At 51.6% G+C, this 27,479-nt stretch overlaps 2 protein-coding genes and 1 pseudogene across 2 annotated transcripts in view; 2 read left to right on the top strand and 1 right to left on the bottom strand.

Annotated features, from left to right (window-relative positions):
* The window catches only part of IGHMBP2 (immunoglobulin mu DNA binding protein 2), a 38,279-nt gene extending 32,964 nt beyond the window's left edge, over positions 1–5,315 (bottom strand). Inside the window, exons 1-2 of the mRNA XM_039471061.2 lie at positions 5,141–5,315; positions 2,970–3,139 (exon numbers count right to left, since the gene is read on the bottom strand). Coding sequence (XP_039326995.2) covers positions 2,970–3,139; positions 5,141–5,226 — 256 coding nt within the window. The 5' untranslated portion in view covers positions 5,227–5,315. The remainder of the gene's footprint in view (positions 1–2,969; positions 3,140–5,140) is intronic.
* Positions 5,316–5,341: 26 nt separating this feature from the next.
* MRPL21 (mitochondrial ribosomal protein L21) lies at positions 5,342–18,311 on the top strand. The gene is made up of 7 exons (XM_003941171.4): positions 5,342–5,477; positions 10,349–10,406; positions 13,253–13,338; positions 14,657–14,820; positions 16,635–16,687; positions 17,280–17,383; positions 18,192–18,311. Exons 1-7 carry the CDS (start codon positions 5,378–5,380, stop codon positions 18,254–18,256), a joined length of 630 nt encoding a protein of 209 aa, XP_003941220.1. The 5' UTR covers positions 5,342–5,377; the 3' UTR covers positions 18,257–18,311.
* A 99-nt stretch (positions 18,312–18,410) lies between these two features.
* Positions 18,411–24,463, top strand: LOC141584922 (large ribosomal subunit protein uL30 pseudogene; annotated as a pseudogene).
* Positions 24,464–27,479: the final 3,016 nt, after the last annotated feature.

The raw sequence follows: 27,479 nt of genomic DNA, 5'->3' as shown, positions 1-27,479 counted from the left end.
CTTCCAGTCACAACTGACGAGGGTCCCTTCCTGCTTAAGCCAGTTGGGTGGCGGGGGGGGGGGGGGGGGGGGGCAAAAATAAAAAATAAAAAAAAGCCTGCCTGACTCAGATTTTCATCACTCAGTCAGGGGGGCAGGAGGGCAAAAAACAATAAAAAAGCCAGTCTGACTCAGATTTTCGTCACTCAGAACATAGGCAGTGAGGACACAATCCCCTGTGAGATAAAAGCGCGGATCACCCACAGCTGTGTACACGCCATGTAATCCCCATGTCTGAAATCTTCTAGACACCGAGTTTCATCTGCACCTTGAATCACGTTTCCTAACTTTATAAAGACAAAGCATAGGTGGCAACAAGCTCGTGGGACAGAGGGTTGGCTCCGTGCACAGGGACTGCCACGGGGCTAGAGGATCCCATCCCTCCACAACCTTTCCACGAGCTGGCTGGTGTAGAACCCCACATTTCCAGATGTATATCTCTGAGCTACTGAGACTTAAGACTGCTCCTCAGAAAAGGAACAGATAACCACTCTCCCTGAAGCTAATCAACAACCACAATTTCAGCTTGCTACTTTTCTGCATAAAACGCCACTTCTTCTGACTTCCTGTTTATCAGCTCTTATTAATCTCTTAGGTCATGCACTCCACAATGCTTACTGAATATATACACACACTCTTGTTTTTTGTGACAGAGTCTCGTTGAGTCACCAGGCCAGAGTGCAGTGGCGTGATCTCAGCTCGTTGCAACCTCCACCTCCTGGATGTAAGCGATTCTCCTGCCTTAGCCGCCCAAGCAGCTGGGACCACAGGTACCCGCCACTATGCCTGGCTAATTTTTGTATTTTTAGTAGAGGTGGGGTTTTACCGTGTTTGCCAGGATGGTCTCGATATCTTGAACTCATGATCCACCCACCTCAGCCTCCCGAAGTGCTGGGATTATAGGTGTGAGCCACTGCGCCCAGCCATAAATACACGTTTTGACCTTTGCATTTCACAGTTTTCAACCCGCCTGTACACACTTTCCATCCTGATGGCAAAGCCACAAGGTACGGCTGTTGACAGTCTTTGGAGGGTGAGTAACTAACTCTAGGCCACATAACAAGCAAGTGTTAAGATCTCAAAGTCGGCCGGGCGCAGTGGCTCAAGCCTGTAATCCCAGCACTTTGGGAGGCCGAGGCGGGTGGATCACGAGGTCAAGAGATCGAGACCATCCTGGTCAACATGGTGAAACCCCGTCTCTACTAAAAATACAAAAAATTAGCTGGGCATGGTGGCGCGTGCCTGTAATCCCAGCTACTCAGGAGGCTGAGGCAGGAGAATTGCCTGAACCCAGGAGGCGGAGGCTGCGGTGAGCCGAGATCGCGCCATTGCACTCCAGCCTGGGTAACAAGAGCGAAACTCCGTCTCAAAAAAATAAATAAATAAATAAAATAAAATAAAATTTAAAAAAAAAAAAAAAAAAAAAAAGATCTCAAATAGGACTCCAATGTGCGGGTTCCCCTCCTGGCCTCTCCTCTCTCGACACCCTCATCTCATCTTCTCCAAATCCAGCCGGTATTCCTCATTGCTGGGCAAAAGTCTACGATATTAAAATATGAAATTCAAAACTCCATCACCACCTCTGTCCTGAGGCAGAGACACTTTTATAGTAAAAAGGACGGCCCTGGCAATGTTGCTTCCTCCAGGCTTCTGGGTCGGTGGCCGTCTAACACAAGCGTCCCAGGTGTGTGGTTAAGAAGCTTCTCCTAACCGCCCCTCCTTTCCAACCAGGCTGGCACAAGCTTAGCCAAAAAATGCTTGGCACAAGAAAGGGTTGGGAATACAGAAGGATACAGACTGCATGTTCAACATCTGGGACCAAGGCTGTCTGTTACACAGAAACGTTAACGCGAGTCACATGCAGTTTTTGTTTTGTTTTGTTTTGTTTTTTGTTTTGAGACAGGATCTCACTTTGTCCCCAGGCTGGAGTGCAGTGGTGTGATCTCGGCTCACTGCAGCCTCAGCATACCAGGTTCAAGTGATCCTCCTGCCTCAGCCCCTCAAGTAGCAGGGACTACAGGTGCACACCACCACATCTGGCTAATTTTTCTATTTTTTGTAGAGATGGGGTTTTGCCATGTTGCCCAGGCTGCTCTTGAACTCCTGAGCTCAAGCAATCCACCCACCTCGGCCTCCCAAAATGCTAGGATTACAGGCACCCGGTTGGGCGTAGTTTTAAGTTTTCTTGTAGCTATATTAAAAAATGTAAAAGAAGCCAGGCGCGGTGGCTCATGCCTGTAATCCCAGCACTCTGGGAGGCTGAGGTGGGTGGATCACCTGAGGTCAGGAGTTCGAGACCATCCTGGCCAATATGGTGAAACTCCATCTCTACTAAAAATACAGGGGGAAAAAAAAAAAAAAAAGCAGCTGGGCATTGTGGCACACGCCTATAGTCCCAGCTATTCAAGAGGCTGAGGCAGGAGAATCGCTTGAACCCAGGAGGCGGAGGTTGCAGTGAGCCAAGATCATGCCACTGCACTCCAGCCTGGTTACAAAGTGAGACTCCAGCTCAAAAAAAAAAAAAAAATTTTTTTAAAGAAATGGGTAAATTTTAATAACAACATATTTAACCCAATATATGAAAAATACTTCAACATGTCATCAGTATTCCAAAAAAAAAAAAAAAAAATCACTCGAGATATTCCCAACTATTCTTAATATAATCTTCCAAATCTGTTGTGTATTCTATATCTGTCAATCACAAGGCACACTTGAAACGCTTCATGACCACGCACTGCTAATGGCTACCATATTGGACAATGCTAATCTAGACAACCAAAACCCACATCAATTGTTGGATTTCTGATTAAGAGTTCTTCACCGCAATGCTTTATTCTCAAACTGGTCATTGTAATCCAGTCTCTATGAGGGTACAAGGCGGTCTGAATGCCAGTCAATTTCAGCGTCTGTCTGGGTGAATACGCACACACCGGAAGTGAAGCTGTTACTGGGAAGAGCTGCCGCAGAACCGCATCGCCTGGGCTCCAAGGTCACCAGCAGCCGTCCGTACAGCCCCGTGCGCTGGCTGGACACCTGCAGCTTCAGCAAACAGACGCCTCGGCTCTGGAGCTCTTTCAGGGAGATGTTCTCCTGCCAGGACCTGGAAGACACCTGGTATTGATGCTTCAGGATTTTTACCAGTTTCTACTTCCACCCATGCAGGAAAAGTAAAAGGGAAAGAAACACAGATAAAGATCTACTCACGGGCACTAAATCTGTCCCCACGGAACCCTGAATCTGCTCCACTCCCAAACCTGCTCCTTCTACATCCCCCTCGGGCAGATAATGCCACCACCCTTCTCCAGGTTACCTGGACAGATGCTGCCATTGGTGCTCCTTGCTCTACTCCCATCTGTCGCTCAGTCCTCTCAGGCTCCCCCTATTTCTACCTGGACTTCTCTGCCTCTTATCCTGCCTGCCACCGCCCTGGTTCAAATCCACATCACTGCTCACCTGGGCTAAAAAGCCTTTCGATCACCTTATTTCTGGCCTCTCCTAGTCCAATCAAATACAGGAGACCCAGAGACCCTCCTAATAATGCAAATCTATTCGCCTCCCTCTCCTGCTTAACTCCGCTGATGGCCAATCCGCACACACTGAACAGAAGGCTGGCTCCTTAGCCAGGCCCTTCCCGGTTCTCCCTGCCAGTCTGCTCAGCATTCTCAGGAAGAGCCACTGCCACGGGGGCTGACTCTGTCCTTGGCACAGTTCTGAGCACCTGACTGACGGGATCGTTTCCTTCCGAGCAAACCTGTCAGGTGGGAATCATCCCACTTTCACAGAGGAAGTAAGTAAGGCTCCCAGCCAGAACCTGCGAAGCCACACAGCCACACATGAAGGAGCCGGGATTCTGATAAAGTCAAGTAACTGCAAAAGCTCTCAATCGCCAGGATCAAAAGCCTCTCGGACAAATTCTGCCGACCTATGGCTGCCTACAAACTCTGGAAGCAGACTGCCTGATGGCAAATCGGACGACAGCGTGTCACTCTGGGCAAGTTATTTAACCCCTCTGTCTCCATCTCCTTAGACGGAAAATGACAGTAATAGAAACCTACCTTGCAGGGTTGGCAGAGATGTGCATAGGAATTAACGCATGGTGGTTAGCTGTGTGTGTTAGCTCTGTTCGTTTTGGACAAATAAATAATCCCATTCGGAATCAAGGCCAGCTCTCACGTGGCTCCCGACACCTCTCAGGGCTGCTCCCCTCCCCCCACCCCGCATCCATCCGCTGAACCCCAATTTTCCTTCAGGCACCACCTGCTCCTTGAAGCCACCTTGACCCTCCCCGGGGAAGGGCGTTCCTCCTCCAGGCTCGTTCCCCGCAACGAGCACGCCGCCGGCCCCGGAGGCGCTGGAGGGGAAGGGACTCCGCTCAGGCCCAGCCCGCAGCTGGCCGGATCCGAGGCAGCCGCTGCACCTGACTCGCGCTGCCGGGGCCTGGCACAGAACGGGCGCACACCATGTTTACTGGATGAATAAGGGAAAGGGCTGCTAACCCGCTGCGGGCGGGACTGGGGTCGGGGCCGGAGCCCAGGGTGTAAGCGTTGCGAGGTCTCGGCTCGAGAAATGAAAGGGCTTCTTTTTTTTTTTTTTTTTGAGACGGAGTTTCGCTCTTGTTACCCAGGCTGGAGTGCAATGGCACAACCTCGGCTCACCGCAACCTCCGCCTCCTGGGTTCAGGCAATTCTCCTGCCTCAGCCTCCTGAGTAGCTGGGATTACAGGCACGTGCCACCATGCCCAGCTAATTTTTTGTATTTTTAGTAGAGACTGGGTTTCACCATGTTGACCAGGATGGTCTCGATCTCTTGACCTCGTGATCCACCCACCTCGGCCTCCCAAAGTGCTGGGATTACAGGCGTGAGCCACCGCGCCCGGCCTTGAAAGGGCTTCTTAAGGGTCCCAAAACGGAACGCGCCGCCCGGGGGGTGACGAGACTGACAACTCGGGAGGTGGCCGAGCAGGGGACGGACGGTCCCGGGCCCGGACTCGGGGTCGGAGACGACATTCCCGCCCCAGGCCCTGAGGCCGAGCCCCTCGGAGACTCTGCCCGGGACACCGCGGGACCGACCGCGAGGGAGCGGCGCCGGCGGCCGCCTGTACCTTCGCTCCTCCACCTCCGCGTCTCTCTCGAGCTCCAGTAGCTCCAGCTGCTTGGCCACGAAGCTTTCCACAGCCGCCGAGGCCATCGCCGCCGCCAGCTTGGGCCCAGAGCCGCAGACGTCCCGCTTCCGCGCCGGGGCGGTGTTACAGCCGGACCGGCGTTCCCCACCGGGCCGGTGCGTTGCGCAGGAAGTTGGCGTCGCTTCCGCTTCCGCTTCCGGCCGGGGCTGCGGGAAGATGGCGGCGGCCATGGCGGCAACAGCCCTGACAGTCACCTTCGGGCGGCTGGCGTCCGCGTGCAGCCGCGGCATCCTGAGACCTTCTGGGCCCGGAGCGGGTGAGACCCGGGATATGGATTGAAGGGAGGACGCGGAGCGAGCGCTGCTCTCTGCAGTCTCGCCATGTATGTGCCGGGGTCCGACCTGGTGCCTTGTGTGTTGATCACGTTTGTACTGAATGAATATAGCACGGGTTTTGGAGGCGGGGGAACCCAGGTTCAGATCCTGGTTCCTTCAGTTAGTAGCCTGAATTCTGACGATAGCCCTCGAACTTCGGTATAGCCCCTATATTATGGGGGACCAGCCTGCAGCTCAAGAGGAGCCAGGTAACATGTCCAGGGTCATGCAGCGGGGAAGGGGAAGAGGAGTGCTTCAGGCGCAGCTCAGTTCGGCTCCAAAACCTGTGCTTGAACCATTGCCCCAGGCTGCGAGCAGCTCTGAAAAATGATGATGGATATCCTAACCTGACCTGAACTCAAAAGAAACAGCCGTATTTAAGGCGCTGGGCTGATATGAGGCTCCGAAAAGGTTATGTTCGTCAAAAACTCTGTAAATCTCTGCCTGAAAATGGTTGAAGTGTATATTTGTGTGTACGAGTGTTTACGTGTGTTTTAAACCTGGGTCTCATGTCTCACCACGACCCCGAAAAAGAAAAACTGGGTCTAACTCTATTTAAAGAATTGTTCCGGCCGGGCGCAGTGGCTGATGCCTATAATCCTAGCACTTTGGGAGGCCGAGGCGGGTGGATCACGAGGTCAAGAGATCGAGACCATCCTGGTCAACATGGTGAAACCCCGTCTCTACTAAAAATACAAAAATTAGCTAGGCATGGTGGCGCGCACCTGTAATCCCAGGAGACTGAGGCAAGAGAATTGCTTGAACCCAGGAGGCGGAGGTTGCGGTGAGCCGAGATTGCGCCATTGCACTCCAGCCTGGGTAACGAGAGCGAAACTCCGTCTCAAAAAAAAAAGAATTGTTCCACAATTGCCAAAACTTGGAAGCAACCCAGATGTCCTTCAGCATGTGAACGGTTACATGAACTGTAGCACATCTATACAATAGAAAGAAATGAGTCACGAAGAGCCATGGAAGAAACTTACATACATGTTACTAAGTAAAAGAAGCCAAATAGAAAAGGCTACATCTTGTATGTTTCCCACTTCGACATTCTGGAAAAGGCAAATCTATGGAGACAGTAAAAAGATAGATGAGAGATCATGGGATTTGGGAGGAAAGGATGAATAGTTGGAGCTCAGAGGAATTTGGGGGTAGTGAAACTATTCTGTATGTATAATACAATGGTAGATACATGTCATTTTAAGTTTGTCCAAATCCGTAGAATGTACACCACCAAAGGTGAACCTTAATGTAAACTATGGACTGAGGATAACAATGATTTGTCAGTGTAGGTTCATTGATTGTAAGGATTGTGCCAGCCTGGTGGGGGATATTGATAGAAGGCTGTGGGGACGTGGGCAGGGGACATACGGGAACTCTCTACCTTCCACCCAATTTTGATGTGAAACTAAAACTGCACTAGAAAATAAAGTTTGTATTAAAGTATTAATTTAAGAAAGTAATAATAATCAGAGTTGGGCGAGAAGCAATGCAGATGCCAAAATTAACCAGGAGTTGGTAACTGTTGAACCTGGGAAGGGGTAATTGAAAGAGTTCACTAGAGTTCTCTTTACTTTTGTATGCTTGGCATTTTCCATAATAAAACTTGGGTTTAAGTAGGTGGGAAAGTTTTTACAAAAGCAGTGGGACTTCCTCCATTCTACCTACCTACATGAAACCACCCCTCCAACGCTGTGTTCAAGTACAGATTCACGCTTTAAGAGGGAAAGACCCACGGTGAAGCGAGTACAGAAAAGGTGACCAAAACAGTGAGCAGCTGGGTCCCTGAAGAGTGAGCAAAGCAGACAGGGCGGAAGTGCACAGTCACAGTCTCCAGGATGATCTAAAGGAAATACGGTGGGAGAGGAAGCAGAACATTTGTTCCCTGTGGACCCAAGGCCAAAGCTAAAAGCAAATTAGGTACAGAAGCTTGCTGAGTTTTTCACAATGGGATGGCTTCCAAGAGAGGTGCTGAGTTCAGAATCACTGGAATATTTCTATAGCAGCAGCATCAGATGGCTTAGAATACATTTTTTCTTTTTTTCTTTTTTCTTTTATTTATTTATTTATTTATTTATTTATTTATTTATTTTTGAGATGGAGTTTCGCTCTTGTTACCCAGGCTGGAGTGCAATGGCGCGATCTCGGCTCACCGCAACCTCCGCCTCCTGGGTTCAGGCAATTCTCCTGCCTCAGCCTCCTGAGTAGCTGGGATTACAGGCATGTGCCACCATGCCCAGCTAATTTTTTGTATTTTTAGTAGAGACGGGGTTTCACCATGTTGACCGGGATGGTCTTGATCTCTTGACCTTGTGATCCGCCCGCCTCGGCCTCCCAAAGTGCTGGGATTACAGGCTTGAGCCACCGCACCCGGCCTTTTCTTTTATTTTTTGAGGCAGAGTCTCACTCTGTTGCCCAGGCTGGAGTGCAGTGTCACGATCTCAGCTTACTGCAACCTCCGCCTCCTGGGTTCAAGTGATTCTCGTGCCTCAGCCTCCCAAGTAGCTAGAACTACAGGCTCACACCACCACAACCGGCAAAGGGGCGATCCTCACTCCTAAGGAAAGAGACCCTCTCTCCTGAGGTGGTGTTTGCATGGAAACATGAAGGAAGTGAGGGCACAGCTCACACAAGGACGAGGATGCAGGCTTGAGCCTGGTACATTCCAGGAACTGCAGGGAAGTGGAGTGTGGTTGAAGAGTTAATGGGGGAAGAGCCAGAGAGGTAGATTCCGAGAGGCAGGAGGAGGTCGCATTGCCCTGCCTTTCCAGGCACCCTGCCCACTACTGTGAGAAGTTTGGCTTTTTCTCTGAAGGAAATGGGAAGCTCTTGGAGAGTTTCCACAAAATGGAGACATCTTCTGACCTACGTGTTAACAGAATTCCTCTAGCTGCCATGCAGGAAAGAAAGGCAAGAGTGAGGGTCGAGTGTTCGAAGTAATCCAGGCAAGAGAAGGTGGTGGCTTGCAGGATGTAAGTGGTTAGATCCTGGATCCCTTGAAGGGAGAGCCAATAGGATTTGCCGATGGGTTGGCTGAGTAGTGTGCAAGAGAAGGAGGGTCAAAACTGATGCAGGTTTGGGGCCTGAGCAACTGGGAGGATGAAGTTGCCCTCGTGAGAGGGAGGAGTGTGAGAGACGCAGCCATGGGGAGAAATGAGGAGCCTCTGGGGGTGTGAGGTGCTCATCAGACACAGTGGGAGGTGGGTATGTGAGTCCAGGGGAGAAGCCGTGGCTGGAGGTGTCAACCTGGGAGTCGCCAGTACATCCGGGGCATTTAAATCCATCAGACTGGATGCAGTCACCAGAGGAATGGCCATGGACAGAGGAGAGCTAAAGGCCCAGGCTTGGACCCCAGGCACCCAAGTGGGAGAGGAGAGAAGGCAGCTGAGGAGACACAAACAGGGAGCCAGTGGTAATGGGTGACTTTAAAAGGGTGACTTTTATGGTGTGTAGATTATAGCTTAATTTCTTTAAAAGTGGTTATTGGCCGGGCGCGGTGGCTCAAGCCTGTAATCCCAGCACTTTGGGAGGCCAAGGCGGGTGGATCACGAGGTCAAGAGATCGAGACCATCCTGGTCAACATAGTGAAACCCCGTCTCTACTAAAAACACAAAAAATTAGCTGGGCGTGGTGGCGCGTGCCTGTAATCCCAGCTACTCAGGAGGCTGAGGCAGGAGAATTGCCTGAACCCGGGAGGCGGAGGTTGCAGTGAGCCGAGATCGCGCCATTGCACTCCAGCCTGGGTAACAAGAGCGAAACTCCGCCTCAAAAAAAAAAAAAGTGGTTATTGGCTGGGCATGATGGCCTCACGCCTATAATCTCAGCACTTTGGGAGGCCGAGGCGGGCGGATCAACTGAGGTCAGGAGTTCAAGACCAGCCTGGCCAACATGGTGAAACCCTGTCTTTAAATAGATAAATAAATAAATAATAAAAGTGGTTATCAAGAAACCTCGTCTCTGCTTTTTGCACCTAAGCACTTATTTTGAGCCCCTCTCTTCTCAGTAGGCTGAATGCCTTTGTTCCCTGGTCTATTCGATAGCTACAGTTACATCAGAAATTGCCCCAAAACTTAGCAGCTGAAAACATTTATAACCTCACACCAATTCTGAGGGTCAAGAATACAGGAGCAGTTTAGGTGGCTGGTTCTGGCTCGGTCTCGTTAGCTCACATGGACTGTAGTTCTCTCAAGACTCCGTTGCGCCAGCAGCTGGGGAATCCACTTGCAAGGTAGTTCCTGTGGGTGTTGGCGATAGGCCCAGTTCCCTGCCACGTGGACCTCTATGTAGGGCTGCTCACAGCAGGGCTGCCCTAAGGCCGAGATCGGAGAGAGTGAGCACAGGCATCCAAGATGGAAGGCCCAGTTGGTTACCACCTAATCCCAGAAGTGATGAGCCGGCACATCTGTCACAAGCTGTCAGACACACAGACCACTCCTTGCGGGATGACAGGGGTGACAGGGGCCAGAATAGCAGGAGGCGGGGCTCAGCAGGGCCATCTTGGAGGCTGCTCCCACATTTGGGCACGGAACGGGGGCTAAACCTACTGGGCACTTGGTGAAGGCATGAGTTAGTGGGCGGGTGCTTCTGGTCTCAGGTGCCTGTAGACGGCGTGGCAAACTGAGCTCAGCACACACAGCCAGTAGCTGTAAGTGACATTCTTTTAGTTTTGCTCACCTCGGTGTTTCTGTAGGCAGCTTGACACGCAGTGGTTTACACCGCATACCGGGAGGAGCAGTTGTGCGTTTCGCATCATGAAGAGCAGTTTGCATTTGTAGCATTAATAGTAATGACCCTGTCTCTTTTCTTCCCTCAGGCTCCCTGTGGTCTGCTGCTCAAAGGTTCAATTCGCAGAGCACTTCATTTCCACCAGGGTAATATCAAAATGTGGGTTTTGGTGCCTCTTTTCCTTTCATTTGTAGAACCGTCTTTTTAAAGTCAAAACTTCCTACCTTTTGGTTCTCAGTAATGTTTAAATTCTTTTTTTTTTTTTTTTTTTTTTTTTTTTTTTTTAAAGACAGTTTCACTATGTTTCCCAGACTGGTATTGAACTCCTGGCCTAAAGTGATCCCGCCACAGCCTCCTGAGTAGCTGGGATTACAGGCATGCAACACCACTTCTGGCTTTAACTTTTTTGACGGTATTCTTCTCAGACCCTTAAAATAAATAAAGACTTTGGTCTCTTTGGTAACTGCAAGAAACCAAAGAGAACAACCGTATGTGTTTGCTCTCTTTTATTATGGAGAAACTTGAAGTCCTAAATCAAGATTTGTGATGAGGAAGGTTATATCAGGGTGTCTCAGAGAAGCTCATTATTTGAAAAAGCACATTCAGTGTTGATATTTTGTACTTGAGAAAAACATTTTAAGGTATTATATAAGCTGCAGAAAACACTCGACAGCGTCCACGCACTGGTAGGAGACACAGGAGCAGTACGGGGAGCAGTGACCGTAGGGGAGCCCCGGGGTGCAGTCCGGCTGCTCCTCACTGCCTGGGACACCGGGCTTCTCCCGGATGGAAGCAGTGTTTGCTTCTATCTCCCTGAGTGCTGGAGAAGATTATGTAAGTGTATACATTTAAAGCGCTTAGAACAGTGCCTGGCATACAGTAAGCGCTCACAAAACGTTGCCCGTTCTTACTGCTGCTGGGACTCCGGGGCTCCTCCGCAGTGGGGAGGTGCGGAGGCTTTCTTGCTTCTCAGAGAAGCTGCGAATCTGAGCGTAGGAAGAGGTTGTAAGTTAGCACATGGCCAGGTTGTGCTTGTTTGTCTGTCCTGTGTGAGAGTTTAGCACCTCCTGCCAGTGTGTTCTCACACTGAGCACGGCTGAGCCCATCTGGGGAGACAGCCGTCGAGCACGGCAAAGACGTTCTGTAGAGAGCAGCACCTTCCTCGTCCTCCTTGTCCCTCAGGTCATTGACTGGCCACAGACCACGGAGTTCATGTTTCTAGGAGCTCAGGCCCTTCCCCACGGGGAAAGCATTCATTCCTCTCCCAGATTATTGTGGAGCCCGTCCTGCGCTCCAGCCAACAGCACGGACGCACCTGGTCCTTGGTGTGGGGGGCGCACCTGGTCCTTGGTGTGGGGGCCGCACATTTTGCATATGGAGCAGGTAGTTTTCTTCCTAATGCGACACTGGAGTAGAAAGACTGAAATTTTACTTTGCAGTAGCAGCAGCAATAAAAGCTTAAAAAGAGTTCAGGCCGGGCGCGGTGGCTCACGCCTGTAATCCCAGCACTTTGGGAGGCCGAGGCGGGTGGATCACAAGGTCAAGAGATCGAAACCATCCTGGTCAACATGGTGAAACCCCGTCTCTACTAAAAATACAAAACATTAGCTGGGCGTGGTGGCGCGTGCCTGTAATCCCAGCTACTCGGGAGGCTGAGGCAGGAGAATCGCCTGAACCCGGGAGGCGGAGGTTGCGGTGAGCCGAGATCGCGCCATTGCACTCCAGCCTGGGTAAGAAGAGCGAAACTCCGGCTCAAAAAAAAAAAAAAAAAAAAAAAAAAAAGTTCTGAATAATTCAGTTTGGAATCTACCTACCCTCCCTCTTTGCAGACAGCAGAAAGTCAGAAAGATCCCGCCTCCCTTTGAATCTAGGCCCTCCGTTTCTTTCCTCTCTTATCCCCCGACCTGCCCAAGACTGAGCAGGCTGGGGAGAGTCAGGAAATGAAGAAGTCAGTGGACCAGGCACAGTGCCTCACACCTGTAATCCCAGGCGGCGGATCACTTGAGGCCGGGAGTTTGAGACCAGCCAGGCTAACGTGGCGAAACCTTGTCTCTACTAAAAATACGAAACTTAACCAGGCATGGTGGCATGTGCCTGTAATCCCAGCTACTCAGGAGGCTGAGGCAGGAGAATCGCTGGAACCCTAGAGGCAGAGGTTGCAGTGAGCCAAGATTGCGCCACTGCACTCCAGCCTGGGTGACAGAGCGAGACACCATCTCAAAAAAAAAGAGGTGTTGCTTGCACCAAGCTTGGCATCCTGAGGCGGGAGGGGAGGCGGCTGGGGACCGTGGTGCTATATAGCTGATGGGACTGAGCACTGGCGGTGCTGGGGCCAGCTGGGAACAGTCACCATCTGATCCCAACACAGCCCTTTCTGGTGGGTGCTTGTTTTCCCATCTGCTCAGTTTTAGACACCAGGACTAACTGTCGGGGGTCAGAGCCAGTTCTGCCCCCTGGGCATGAAGGAAGAGCAGGCACTTACCTGGGAGGAGTTGGGGGTGGACGGGGCAGGGAACATGGTCCTGTTTGAGCAGGATGTGGTGAACGGTCATCGGAGCTGCCATTCCAGGGCCACTGGATGCCAGGCGAGGCAGGAGAGCTGCGGGCCCTGTATCCCGGGTTGTGGGGAAAGTGCAGGGCTGGGCATTTCAGCCTGTGCCTCCAAGATAAATGTGTCCCGAGACACCACGAGCCCAGCTTCCTTGGATGGGCACCCTTGCAGCATTGAGAGGCGCCCAAGCAGGGACTCTTGGAGCAGACGGCTGAGAGTTCCTGCTTTAGTGAGTAAATGATGAGCATTGCTCCCTGTGGCTGTAAGAGGATGCAGGGAGCCCGTCCTCGGGTTACCGCAGAGGGGCGGGGCCTGTCCTAAAGAACCAGCTTTTTTGTGGCCTGGGGTCCCTTCCTAACATTTGTGTATGGCCATTTCTTGGAGGCTTTGAGCTGCCTTTTCAAGTGCGTGTGACGTTTGTGTACGAAATGTGTTTTACAGATATGTTCCTAAAACCTCCCTGAGTTCACCTCCATGGCCAGAAATTGTCCTGCCGGACCCAGTTGAGGAGACCAGACACCATGCAGGTAAGACCTCTCTGGGAGACGGACACTGGAGGGCACTGCCCAGACCCTGCTCCGTCACCACAAAGGTGGTCCCCAGGCCACAGAGCGAGGGCTCTGTGTGTCAAGTGTTACTCGTTTAACTACTCCTTGAGCACCTGCCACACTGCAGGCAGCTGGCATAAGTGAAGCAGGGGGCCCTGCTTCATCTCTCGTCTCCTGCTCCTGGTGGGCTCAGGGACAGCTCTCCCCAGCTGGCACAGTTCAGCACAGTTAACAGAAGCCGGTGCCACGCTGGCTGTTGGAGAAACACGTAGGGGCGTCAGTACTCATGCGACCTGGAGCGCATGTCAAAAGGGACCCGTGATCCTCGCGTTCCAAAACGCTGGAAATCAAGATTCTTGAGTGGAATCTTCTTACATTTTATCTTCTTCCATTTGAAATGCCGTTTCAGATACTGTGCGAGTGGAACAAGTCCACCGGGAGTTTCGCCCTTGATGCCGGCGCCCTGGTGTTGACAGCGTTTCAGGGGCAGGCACTCTGTCATCACTTCTGTGTGTCCAGCCCTCAGTCAGGCCAGGGGTCGGTGCACATTGAATGCTTGTTCAGGCCAGGCGTGGTGGCTCACGCCTGTAATCCAAGCACTTTGGTGGCCAAGGCGGGTGGATCACCTGAGGTCGGGAGTTCAAGACCAGCCTGACCAACATGGTGAAACCCTGTCTGTAAAAAATAGATAAATAAATAAATGCTTGTTCAGAGTAAACAGTACAGGAGAGAGGGAACTCTGTGACCTGTGTCAGAGCAGGGATGACAGGAACGGAGCATGGAGCCCGTGTGCGTGCAGGCATGCAGGGAGAACCCGTCCCGCCCCGGGGGTGGGATGTGGGGATGGGATGTGGGGGGTTCCTCATGGCAAAGGCGTTTCCTTTCGCTTCTCAGGGTTTTTACACTCCCGGCCTGCTGGCTCCTCATTAATAACGAATGGGAACGAGCGAGGTGGAGGGCTTCGCCGACCTTAGAGTTGTAGAAACGTAGCCAGGCCTGCCGAGTGCTTAGGCGAGAAAGTTGCAGGAGGTGGTTTGGGCGTTCTCTGCAGTCCTGCGGAGCGTCTGTCTGTGAAAGTCCCGCGTGCCACGGCGCCAGTACTCCTGGAGCAGCAGACTGGCCCTGTGCCCACACTTGTGCCTGCAGGGGGTGGAACAGGGCTGGGCCACCCGCAGTGAGGTGCTCACAAGGGGTGCTGGCATCACGTCCACCAGGAGCTGCATGTCACGCTGCAGTACGCTGCAGTACATGGGGGAGCAGTGGAGGGTGACTGCCTGCCCACCCGCCTTCCCTGCAGAGGTCGTGAGGAAGGTGAATGAGCTGATCGCCACGGGGCAGTACGGCAGGCTCTTTGCTGTGGTGCACTTTGCCAGCCACCAGTGGAAGGTGACCTCCGAAGACCTGATCTTAATTGGGAATGAGCTAGACCTCCAGTGTGGAGAGAGAATCCGGCTGGAGAAGGTGAGACCACCAAGCTTCTCTGGACATTCAGGGGCTCAGCCACCAAATATGCAATCCCCACTCCCCAGCTCACACTGAGGAGGGTCCCCCCAGTCTCAGGTGAATGCCAAGAAAGCTGAGGCTCAGAAGGGACTGTGGGGGATGCTCCCGGCGGGGCTGGGGTCCGCTGCTCTGAGGGCAGCCCCTGGCCCAGTAGGTCTGTTCTTGGAGGAAGGGAGAGCGCACGTTGCACAGTGCTGAGGGCGGGACCTGTCTCTGTCGCGCTGCCTTCCAGTCTTACTAATGTATTCCCGCGGAAAGGCGCTTGAGTGCAGAGATGGTAAGAATCCCAGCGAAGGATGTGGTGCACTTTCCAGCCCACGTCTAGGAGGAAAAACTGCGCAGTTTCTACTAAGACACTGCTCTGCCATTAGCTTTGACAGCAGCTGCTGTTTTTAAATAGCGAAGACTGGCTGACGGGCATTGCCCTGGGTGCTCATGTGTCTTACACACCATTCAGAACCGCATGGCCTGGGCCTGGCATGACCCACCCCACACTGGGAGGCCAAGGCAGGGACTGCTTGAACTCAGGAGTTCCAGACCAGCCTGGGCAACATAGCAAGACCTCAAATACCTCGTCTCTACTGAAATTCCAAGCAATTAGCTGGGCGTGGTGGCACACACAGGTACTCCCAGCTCTGTGGGGCTGAAGTAGGAGGATCACTTGAGCCTGGGAAGCTGAGGCTGCCGTGAGCTGTGATTGGCCACTGCACTCCAGTCTGGGCAACAGAGCGAGACCCCACCTCAAAAAAACTACATGGTCTATTTAGCTAAGCAGTTCTAGCCTTTAGCGCTAATTCTTTTTGCTGGGGGTGAGGGGCGTCTGTTTGATTTTTGCCTACTCTGTTTATAAAATTATAATTACCTTTGTAACAGGTAACTTTTCTGGGATGCTTAATTATCACAATATAAGATGCATGATTGTGGCCAGGCGCAGTGGCTTAGGCTTGTAATCCCAGCACTTTGGGCGGCTGAGGCGGGTGGATCTCAAGGTCAGGAGATTGAGACCATCCTGGCCAACACGGTGAAACCCTGTCTCTACTAAAAATATAAAAACTTAGACGGGCATGGTGTCACATGCATGTAGTTCCAGCTACTCCTAAGGCTGATGCAGGAGAATCGCTTGAACCCGGGAGGCGGAGGATGCAGTGAGCTGAGATCGCACCACTGCACTCCAGCCTGGGCGACAGAGCGAGACTCCAGCTCAAAAAAAAAGGAAAAGAAAGAAAAAGCGCTGTTGGGTTTAGAAGGCAAAGATGTCTTCATCTGCAGCCACGCTTGGTGTCATGATTTCCCTGCATCTAGAATGGCTGCCTGGCTCTTCAGAATTTGGCAGTCATTAAAAGAATAAGTTGAGCCTAAACCATTGCATTATGAGCAGAATTGTCGGCTGTGCCGATAGACACGGTCGTATGATTTGTGCATTTCCTCTGTATGTTATGCTTGGATAGATGGGGTTTTTGAAGCCACGGTTGCTATGGGGGTTACAGCAGCTGTCTAGATGCATATCCATGGTGTCTAGTAATCAAGTTGTGTGTCTCCTGCCTCTGAGGGTTCGAGCATTTCCCTCAGGCTGCCCCACGGCTGTGCGCTGGTCAGCTCACAGCCCCAGGTGTTGAATGTTAAAGAGATCACGAGCTGGCAGATGAAATTCACGTCACAGCGTGGTCAGTCTTTCTCATTTTGCATTGTGCTCACGTCACCATCTCTTATTAGCGACTATGTCACTCATCGTAATGAGCTGCTGATTAAACACACCTGTTGAATTTTTTCAGGTCCTTCTGGTCGGGGCTGACAACTTCACGCTTCTCGGCAAGCCACTCCTTGGGTAATGGCTGTGAAGTACCGGGCTTTGTGTGGGGCTCCAGGGCTGGACATGCAAACAGTGGTCACGGTGCAATTAGGCCAGGTCAGAGGTGGCAATCGTATTCTCTGTTGACACCAAACACATTTATACTTAATCATAGTGGATATTTAGAGCCCATGAGAACATCCAGGCCAAATTATTGGTCTCTTGCTATTTTATTACAATGTGGTCCTCTTAAGATTTGTTCGGCCGGACGCGGTGGCTCAAGCCTGTAATCCCAGCACTTTGGGAGGCCGAGGCGGGTGGATCACAAGGTCGAGAGATCGAGACCAACCTGGTCAACATGGTGAAACCCCGTCTCTACTAAAATACAAAAAATTAGCTGGGCATGGTGGCGTGTGCCTGTAGTCCCAGCTACTCAGGAGGCTGAGGCAGGAGAATTGCTTGAACCCAGGAGGCGGAGGTTGCGGTGAGCCGAGATTGCGCCATTGCACTCCAGCCTGGGTAACAAGAGCAACACTCTGTCTCACAAAAAAAAAAAAAAGAAAAAAAGAAAAAAAAAAAAGAAAAATAATCCAAAAGGCACATCATTGTTTATTTTTCTTCCTTCTAGAAAGGATCTTGTTCGAGTAGAAGCCACAGTCATTGAAAAGACAGAATCGTGGCCAAGGATCATTATGAGATTTAGAAAAAGGAAAAACTTCAAGAAGAAGAGAAGTGAGTTCGAGAAAGCGCCGAGGGGCCCCGCTGCACGGTGCAGGCTGCCAGGCGCGTGTGGGCGGAGGGCGTGGGCGTGGGCGTGGGGGTCTCGGGACAGGAAGCCAGGCAGGTCTCATCTCGGAGGGGGCACCCAGAGGCCCAGGCTCACTCCCCTTCTCCTTGACCCTCCACGCATGACCCCACTTTGTTCCAACCCATGATGCCTAGCATTGCCCCCAAAGCAGCACTTAATCCACCAGCAGACCTGGGGCTGTCCTTGCGGGGCCACACCGAGGACAGTCCCCACGGTGAGCATCCCGAGAGACAACGCCATGGGGCCCGGGGCCACGCAGCTGAGCGGCTGCAGAATTCTGCCCCTCATAGCTCTTGTTACAGCTGCAGTTGCCGGCCTAAACTACAACAGTGGGCATAGTTAAATGTACCCAGAGTACTGGTATTGGCTGCCACCTTACAGTCCGCTGGGTAGGGCAGCCTGTCGTGTACCTACTGACACTTCAGGTAGCCTCAGGGTAAGTCAGGTGGGGCCGTCCTCCCACGCACTCCAGAGGTCACAGCGTAGACAGTGTGGGAAGAGAGATGAGGTGCCAGCACAGAGCACTCGCCCCACAAAGCGTCTGCTGTCCCAGCCTCTGCACCTGCCGACAGAGTGAGAGAACAGGCTAGCGAGGCGGTCAGCGCACACACCCCTGGAGATAAACATGGCCGTGTGCGGCAGGGGACATTGCAGGGAGGCTGTGTGCACAGCCCCTGCCGTAACTGATGGCAACAGAGTGTGTGGTCAAGCCCGTGACATCTTTTCTTTCAGTCGTTGTGACCCCGCAGACCGTCCTCCGGATCAACAGCATTGAGATTGCTCCGTGTTTGTCGTGATCACTGAGTTGACATTTACAAAAGTATAGAAGTAAACTCTTGCTTGCCAAGGAGACCGCATTTCTGTGTTCTGGTTTATAGCGTGCGTGCCTGCTGTGGATAGTTTAACTGAAGCAGCATGTCTGTGAGCACCCGCCCCCACCCCAGCCAGGGAAAACAGGAACTCAGGGAGAATGATAAGCATGGCCCGCCCAGGACTGGACAAATAGTATTCCTGGCAGCCCTCCACCCCACGTGGGGGCCGGGAGGGCCCGGGGAACGGGGCAGGGATGCAGCTGGGACTTGGAGCTGATTTCAGGAGGCGGAACCTAGATTCCACAGGATGGACAAGAATAGCGAATTCATCTCCGAGTAATCGAAGTGGACCTGTCTCCCTCCTGTGGTGCTTTTGTAAGGCTGGGGTTCAGAGCAGGTGGCCTTGGGTCCCTGCTCATGGCCCTCCCGCCTCACCAGCGCAGCAGGGACCCAAGAGGGCTGGACAGGACAGGAGGAGAGAAAGCTAGGGAGTGAGCACAGCATGTTCTGGGAACTCGTGACAACAGCAGGGACAGAGCAGAGGCCCAGCATGTGCTGAGCTCAGTCTTGGGAGTAGCAGGCAGTCCCAGAGGGCTTGGGCTGCCAGGTTCTGTAGGGGTGGGTGAGGCGGGCCGCAGGGCCTGCTGGGAGTTACCCAGGTGAGAAGGGAGAGGGTCCCAGAGCCAGAGTGGCAAAGGAACCAGCAGGAAGGGCCTGGGCATGGGGATGAAGAGCTCTCAGATGACTCCAGGCCCTGGTTTGGTTCATTCACAGAGATGGGGCCATCCTCCAAAAGAAGTTAGGGCTTCAAGTGACAGAAACAAACCTGTATCCAACCGTACTAAGTATTTTCCCCAGGAGTCCCATGGAGAGTCGCCCTGAGATCAGATCTGGAGATGAGAAAACCCCTCAGGTGCCCAGCGCCCTGGTGGATGCCCGCCCGGCTCCCCTGTCATCTCCTCTGCGTGCAGCAGGGGGCGCCAGGCCTCCAGCCCAGCGGACTGAGCACTCACTCCCAGCCCCGCCTGTCCCCGGCAGCCTGAATTTGGAGACAACCCAATGTCAGGCCTCCCAGGGCTCAGCTGTTGCGTGCAGTGAAGCTGGGGTTGGTAGGAGGGATGTGGGGCTGGGGCATGGGCCTAGTGGTGTTTCGCCTCGGCCACCTCCTCTCTGGGTTCTCTCCCGGCCAGCCCAGCAGCGTCTTCTGTGGCCACTGTTTCATGGGCAGGTTATAGGATGTTTAAGAATCACTGGCCTGAGCCTCCTCTTTTTCCGGCTGGAACCGTGGAGGGTGTAGAGAAGAAGAAGAAGGGTCCTGCTGTGCCAGAAACCCTTAAGAAAAAGGGAAGGAATTTTGCAGCGCTGAAGATCAAGTGCCTGAGAAAGAAGTTTGCCCAAAAGATGCTTTGAAAGGCAAGGAGGAAGCTTATCTATGAAAAAGCAAAGCGCTATCGCAAGGAATATAGGCAGATGTACAGAACTGAAATTTGAACGGCGAGGATGGCAAGGAAAGCTGCCAACTTCTATGTACCTGCAGAACCCAAACTGGCATTTGTCATCGGGATCAGAGGTAGCGATGGTGTGAGCCCGAAAGTCCGAAAGGTGTTGCAGCCTCTTTGCCTTCGTCGGATCTTCAATGGAACCTTTGTGAAGCTCAACAAGGCTTCAATTAACATGCTGCGGATTGTAGAGCCATATATTACATGGGGGTACCCAAATCTGAAGTCAGTAAATGAACTAATCTACAAACCGGGTTATGGCAAAGTAAGAATTGTTTTGACAGATAACGTTCTGATTGCTCAATCTCTTGGAAAATACGGCATCATCCGCATGGAGGATCTGATTCATGAGGTCTATCCTGTTGTAAAACGCTTCAAAGAAGCAAATAACTTCCTGTGGCCCTTCGAATTATCTTCTCCACGAGGCAGAATGAAGAAAAAGACCACCCACTGTGTAGAAGGTGGAGATGCTGGCAACAGGGAGGATCAGATCAACAGGCTTATTAGAGGAATGAACTGAGGTGTCTACCATGATTATTTTTCTAAGCTGGTCAGTTAATAAACAGTACCTACTCTCAATTGAAAAAAAAAAAAAAGAATCGCTGGCCTATATCATATTCTTTGACATCAAGACAGCTCTGTTTCTTACTGTGCTTGAAGTACAGAACAGGGTCTGGAGACACCTGCTGTAGTCAGGCAGTTCAGCTTGGTGGCGGGTGGTGTGTACGTATGCGTTCCGGAGAGCTGAGTGTGAACCCCAGACCCACCCCAGTCAGCTGGATGTGGCCTTGAGCGAGTCCCTGTGCCTCAACATTTGACAGATCTGCCTGCCTCGGCCTCCCAAAGTGCTGGATGACAGGCGTGAGCCACCGCGCCCGGCTGACAGCAGGGTCATGAAGAAGACGTTTGTAAACCCATGTTCACAGCAGCACCGTTCACAGTGGCCGAAAGGAGGAAGCAACCCACGTGTCTGTCCGCAGATGGAAGGATCAACAAGCTGTCAAGCTGTAGTCTCTCCGCACAGTGGACTAGCATTCCGCCACCAAAAGGAAGGCAGTTCGGACACAGGCCACAACACGGATGAACCGTGAAGACATTACACTCGGGGAGAGAACCAGACACAGACAAGAACTGTATGCTTCCTCTTACACGGGGTCCCCAGAATAGTCAAATTCCTAGCAACAGAAAGTAGTAAGGTGGCGGGTGCGGGGGGCTGGAGAAGGGAGGAGTAGGAAATGAGCGTTTAATGCGGACAGAGTTTTCAGTTTTGCAGGATGAAAAACGTTCTGGAGCTGGATGGCAGTGATGGTTACACAACAGTGTGCGTGTATTTAACACCAGTGAACTGTGCACTTACAGTGGTTGAAATCGTACATTTTGTATGTGTTTTACCACAATTTAAAATGTGGACTAGGTGGCTGGGCGCGGCAGCTCACGCCTGTAATCCCAGCACTTTGGGAGGCTGAGGCAGGCAGATAACCTAAGGCCGGGAGTTCGAGACCAGCCTGACCAACATGGAGAAACCCCGTCTCTACTGAAAATACAAAATGAGCCAGGCATGGTGGCGCATGCCTGTAATCACAGCTACTCGGGAGGCTGAGGCAGGAGAATCGCTTGAATCCAGGAGGCGAGGGTTGCTGACCTGTGGTTGCTCCATTGCACTTCAGTCTGGGCAACAAGAGTGAAACTCCATCTCAAAAAAAAAAAAAAAAAGTGTACTAGGTTGATAAATTGCATGACTTCACTGAAAGGAGCAGCAGAAGTGGATCCACATCACTAGCCTTACTGAATGTAAGTGGTCCCCCCAGGCTGGACCAGGGATGCAGACCCCACGACGCACTGCCCCGAGTGGCTAGAGGCCCTTCCATACCATGATGTCCCCACCGGCTGGCTCAGGCCTCCTCGGGCGGCTTCCTCTCTCACAGGAACATATGCTGCTCAATCGGGCCAGGTGGGCTTCGCCCAGACTCCCCTGCTGCACTTCCCTGGGGGCTCCGAGCACAGACTCGCCCACCTCCCATGAATGCTGCCTCAGCCTGAACCCAGCCTTTCACTCTATCCCTGCAGAGGGGTCCTCTCACTGCAGAGTCTGCTTCTCACTCTGTGGGGTCCGAGTGGCCCGAGTCCCAGGCCATTCGCCCCACCTCCAAAACCTCCCAGCCATGGCAGATGGGGTAAGGCATGGGGGGAGAGCGTGGCGGGGAACAACCCAGGATGCAGGAGAGCCGAAGGATTGAGCACAGGACTTTCTATCAGACCACCTCCCTTGTCGCTAATTGGCCATGCATCCTAAAGGTCTCCACGCACGTGCCCACGCAGCATGCTGTAATGGCTAACGTGAGCTAACTCAGGGATTAAACGGTGCCTGCTGGGCACTTTGAGCTCAGCACCCGGCAGCTAGTATCAGATGGTTATTAAATATCACTAAAGGGGAAGCCCTGAACTACAACCATTGGCTTCCTTTCTTTTTTTTTTTTTGAGACAAGAGTTTTGCTCTGTCGCCCAGGCTGCAGTGCAGTGGCCACCTCCACCTCCTGGGTTCAAGTGATTCTCCTGCCTCAGCCTCCTGAGTAGCTGGGACTGTAGATGCGTGCCACCACACCTGGCTAATTTGTTTATATTTTTAGTAGAGACAGGTTTCGCCATGTTGGCCAGGATGGTCTTGAACTCCTGACCTCCTGTGATCTGCAGGCCTTGGCCTCCCAAAGTGCTGGGATTACAGGCATGAGCCATTTGTACATTGTCAGGCTTTTTAGAAAACTTAAAATTTTCCCCAAATTGGCTTTTCTAGGACTCCTTTCTTTTACCATCTTTGATGCCACGTGAAGAAATCTAGAGGAGACTTGTTTTTTTTTTCCTGAGACAGAGTCTTACTCTGTCACCCAGGCTGGAGTACAGTGGTGTGATCTCAGTTCACTTCAACCTCTGCCTCCCGGGTTCAAGCAATTCTCCTGCGTCAGCCTCATAAGTAGCTGGGATTATAGGCATCTGCCACCACACCCAGCTAATTTTTTGTGTTTTTAGTGGAGACGGGGGTTTCACCATCTTGGCCAGGCTGGTCTCGAACTGCTGACCTCGTGATTTGCCAGCCTCGGCCTCCCAAAGTGCTGGGATTACAAGTGTGAGCCACCGCATCTGGCCTAGAGGAGACTTCTAGCCACCCTGAGACCCCTTGAAGAACATAGAAAAAGGTGCCATGCACAGCCCCTATTTTGGGATCTTCTGTTTTCCTAGTGGAGCCCCAAGAGTCATGAGCTCCCAAGACCCTCAGGTCTAAAGCGCTGCTGTCTTGCATTGAGTTGCCAGATCTCTTTGGCTTTTGAGATACCAAGGATTACTATGTACCGTGAGAGAGCGCTTCACACCTGTGTGTGCGGTGGCTGGCAAGTCACTGGCAAGGGCCACAGCTTTGGAGGTGGCTGACAGCGGCTGCAGTGAATAGTTTTTCCTGCAGGGGCTTCTCATTTTTTTGTGTCTCTCTGTAAGAAAGGCACGGTTTGAGGCCGGGTGCGGTGGCTTACGTCTGTAATCTCAGCACTCTGGGACGCTGAGGCAGGCGGATCACCTTAGGTCAGGAGTTGAAGACTAGCCTGGCCAACATGGTGAAACCCCATCTCTACTAAAAATACAAAAATCCGCCAGGTGTGGTGGCGCGTGCCTGTAATCCCAGCTACTGGAAAGGCTGAGGCAGGAGAATCACGTGAATCTGGGAGGTGGAGGTTGCAGTAAGCCGAGATTGCACCACTGCACTCCAGCCTGGGTGACAGAGCAAGACTCCCTGAAAGAAAGAAAGAAAGGAGGGAGAGGGAAAGAGAAAGAGAGAAAGAAGGAAGAAGGCAGGGAGAGACGGAGGGAGGGAAAAACAAAGAGAGGAAGGGAGGGAGGGAAAATAGAAAAAGAGAAAGAGGGAGGGAAGGAAGGAAGGGAAGAAAGGCAGGCACGGTTTGAACACTTGGACGCACTGGAAGCAGCACGGAGGAATAAGGCTCCCGTGGTGACGGGCTGATCACAGAAGGCGCTGATTGGCATTGGGCCTCACGTCAGCCTTGGGGGAATGCCGTCGCAGTGAGGTGCTTGTGGAAGCTCTATGAAAGCTGCTCCTGGAGCATTTCCTTCTTCCTGGGGACCCAAGTTTCAGTGTAAAAATGGAATCCTTCATTTCTGGGGGTCTAGATGCTCTGCCCTCCAGCTATACCTGCTTTTCACATAAGTATCCAGCCCCTGAAACTGCAAAAGCTTTGTTGGTCCTGGTTGTTAATGGACTCCACCCTGAGCTCTGGTCCAGCTGGAAAATAGAGATTAAACTAGAAACTATGTATCCATTTACACACACATACATATTGTATGTGGCCGGATCCTGACTCGCTGCAACCTTCACCTCCTGGGCTCAAGGAATCCTCTCGCCTCAGCCTCCCAAGTAGCTAGGAATATGAACTATAGACATGCACCATCACACCCGGCTAATTTTTAAAATATTTTTTGGTAGCCGGGCGCGGTGGCTCAAGCCTGTAATCCCAGCACTTTGGGAGGCCGAGGCGGGTGGATCACGAGGTCAAGAGATCGAGACCATCCTGGTCAACATGGTGAAACCCCGTCTCTATTAAAAATACAAAAAATTAGCTGGGCATAGTGGCGTGTGCCTGTAATCCCAGCTACTCAGGAGGCTGAGGCAGGAGAATTGCCTGAACCCAGGAGGCGGAGGTTGCGGTGAGCCGAGATCGCGCCACTGCACTCCAGCCTGGCGACAGAGCGAGACTCTATCTCAAAAAAAAAAAAAAAAAAAAAAAAGTGGTTTCTTTTTTTTGAGATGGAGTTTCACTCTTGTTACCCAGGCTGGAGTGCAGTGGCACGATCTCGGCTCACCGCAACCTCCGCCTCCTGGGTTCAGGCAATTCTCCTGCCTCAGCCTCCTGAGTAGCTGGGATTATAGGCACGCGCCACCATGCCCAGCTAATGTTTTGTATTTTTAGTAGAGACGGGGTTTCACAATGTTGACCAGGATGGTCTCGATCCCTTGACCTCGTGATCCACCCGCCTTGGCCTCCCAAAGCGCTGGGATTACAGGCTTGAGCCACTGCGCCCGGCCAAGAAAGTAGTTTCAAAACTGTAGGTAGCCAGACGTCGTAGCTAACACCTGTAATCCCAGCACTTTGGGAGGCTGAAGTGGGAGGATTGCTTGAGGCCAGGAGTTTGAGACCAGCCTGGGCAACACAAAACCCCTATCTCTATTTAAAAATTTTAAAACTTCACAGAGCCGGGCGAGGTGGCTCACGCCTGTAATTCTAGCACTTTGGGAAGCTGAGGAGGGTGGATCACCTGAGGTCAGGAGTTCAAAACTAGCCTGGCCATCATGGTGAAACACCATCTTTAAAAAAATAAATAAATAAATAAAATTCACAGAAAGTAGTTGAAAAATGAAAGACTAAAACATAAAACAAATTAAAAAATTTTAAAATAACTTTTGGTAGAATGAGATAAAAACGTCTGCAGAATTTCAGACCTTTCTGCCTGGGTCTGCAGGTCAGACTAATTTACACCATCTCTGCTAGATGTTTTAAGATCTAAAACTGTTGCTTCTATGATGTTTTTAATACTTGTTTGTCTATGACCTCATGTTTTTGGTTTTAAGTTTTTAGATTCTAGGCTTTATCGAGGTGGCCGTGGTGAGTCCTGGGGACATATGTGGTCCTCAGTGCCTCAGCCACCCGCTGCAGAGCAGAACCAAGCCCAGGATCCTCCCATCTTCCCTGGCCCAGCTCTGCCTCCTGACCGGGCTGGGAGGGGTTGGACTCTCCAGGCACTGTCCTCACAGCTCTGTCCTCTGTTGTGGGCTATGAACCTGGTACCTAACAATTAAAATTGCTCACGCCCTAGGTTTTTCACTGGAAATTAGGGTTACTAAGAGTTAAAACTATAGTTAACACATGTAGTTAAAACTACTGGCTGGGCATGGCCTGGTGAAGTGGCTCACACCTATAATCCCAGCACCTTGGGAAGCCAAGATGGGCAGATCATGAGGTCAAGAGATAGAGACCATCCTGGCCAACATGGTGAAACCCCATCTCTACTAAATATAAAAAAATAAAAAATAAATAAAAAAAATTGGGTGTGGTGGCACTGACCTGCAGTCCCAGCTACTCAGGAGGCTGAGACAGAAGAATCACTTGAACCCAGGAGACAGAGGTTGCCGTGAGCCAAGATCATGCTGCTGTACTCCAGCCTGGGCAACAGTGAGACTCCATCCAAAAAAATAAATAAATAAATAAATTCATCTTGAATTGGCAACTCTTGCTGTTTAAAAAAAAAAAAAAAAAAAAAAGCCGTGTGTGGTGGCTCACACCTGTAATCCTAGCACTTTGGGAGGCCAAGATGGGTGGATCACCTGAGGTCAGGAGTTCAAGACCAGCCTGGCCATCATGGTGAAACCCCATCTTTAAAAAAAAAAAAAAAAAAAAATTCCGAGTGTGGTGGCTCATACCTGTAATCCAAGCACTTTGGAGGCCAAGGCAGGCGAATCACCTGAGGTCGGGAGCTCAAGACCAGTCTGACCAATATGGTGAAACACCAACTTTAAAAAAAAATAAAAATAATTTAAAAAAAAAACACGGCCGGGCGCGGTGGCTCAAGCCTGTAATCCCAGCACTTTGGGAGGCCGAGGCAGGTGGATCACGAGGTCAAGAGATCGAGACCATCCTGGTCAACATGGTGAAACCCCGTCTCTACTAAAAATACAAAAAATTAGCTGGGCATGGTGGCGCGTGCCTGTAGTCCCAGCTACTCAGGAGGCTGAGGCAGGAGAATTGCCTGAACCCAGGAGGCGGAGGTTGCGGTGAGCCGAGATCGCGCCATTGCACTCCAGCCTGGGTAACAAGAGCGAAACTCCGTCTCAAAAAAAAAAAAAAAAAAAAGAAAGTTGGAGAAAGCGAATCAAAAAAGTTTTTGTAAGAGGTTATAAAAGGTTTATGGGCAGGGTGCAGTGGCACATCCCTGCAGTCCCAGCTACTCGGGAGGCTGAAGTGGGAGGATCACTTGAGCCCAGGAGTTCTGGGCTGTAGTGCGCTATGCCGATCGGGTGTCCGCATTAAGTTTGGCATCAATATGGTGACCTCCTGGGAGCAGGGGACCACCAGGTTGCCTAAGGAGGGGTGAACCGGCCCATGTCGGAAATGGAGCAGGTCAAAAGTCCTGTGCTGATCAGTAGTGGGATCGCGCCCGTGAATAGCCACTGCACTCCAGCCTGGGCAACGTAGAGACCCCGTCTCTTTAAAAAAAAAAAAAAATGGTTTATGGAAATCTTGTGTGGTCAAAGCTGATTAAGATTGGATGGATCTATTTTTGTTTTGTTTTGTTTTGTTTGAGATGTGGTTTTGCTCTGTTGTCCAGGCTGGGTGGCGTAACCTCAGCTCACTGCAACCTCCACCACCCCGGGTTCAAGCGATTCTCCTGCCTCAGCCTCCCAAGTAGTTTGGATTACAAGCACCCGCCACCATGCCCAGCTAAATTTTTGTATTTTTAAGAGAGACAAGGTTTTGCCATGTTGGCCAGGCTGGTCTCAAACTCCTGACCTCAAGTGATCTGCCTGCCGTGGCCTTCCAAAGTGCTGGGATTACAGGCATGAGCCATCACGTCCAGCCTGGACAGATCTATTTTTTAATTTGTATTTATTTATCGATTGATTGATTGATTGATTGAGACAGAGTCTCACTCTG

The sequence above is a fragment of the Saimiri boliviensis genome, chromosome 6 (genome assembly GCF_048565385.1).
Source record: "Saimiri boliviensis isolate mSaiBol1 chromosome 6, mSaiBol1.pri, whole genome shotgun sequence".
Classification (NCBI taxonomy): Eukaryota; Metazoa; Chordata; class Mammalia; order Primates; family Cebidae; genus Saimiri; species Saimiri boliviensis.
The sequence above is the reverse complement of the archived record's forward strand: the minus strand, read 5'-3'. Positions and strand labels throughout refer to the sequence as shown.

Excerpts from the sequence above, each read along its gene's own strand:
- MRPL21 (XM_003941171.4), top strand. The coding sequence starts at position 5,378 with ATGGCGGCGGCCATGGCGGCAACAGCCCTGACAGTCACCTTCGGGCGG. Across the intron at positions 13,339-14,656 it reads GGAGACCAGACACCATGCAG|AGGTCGTGAGGAAGGTGAAT; the intron begins GTAAGACCTCTC and ends CCTTCCCTGCAG. Across the intron at positions 14,821-16,634 it reads AGAGAATCCGGCTGGAGAAG|GTCCTTCTGGTCGGGGCTGA; the intron begins GTGAGACCACCA and ends GAATTTTTTCAG.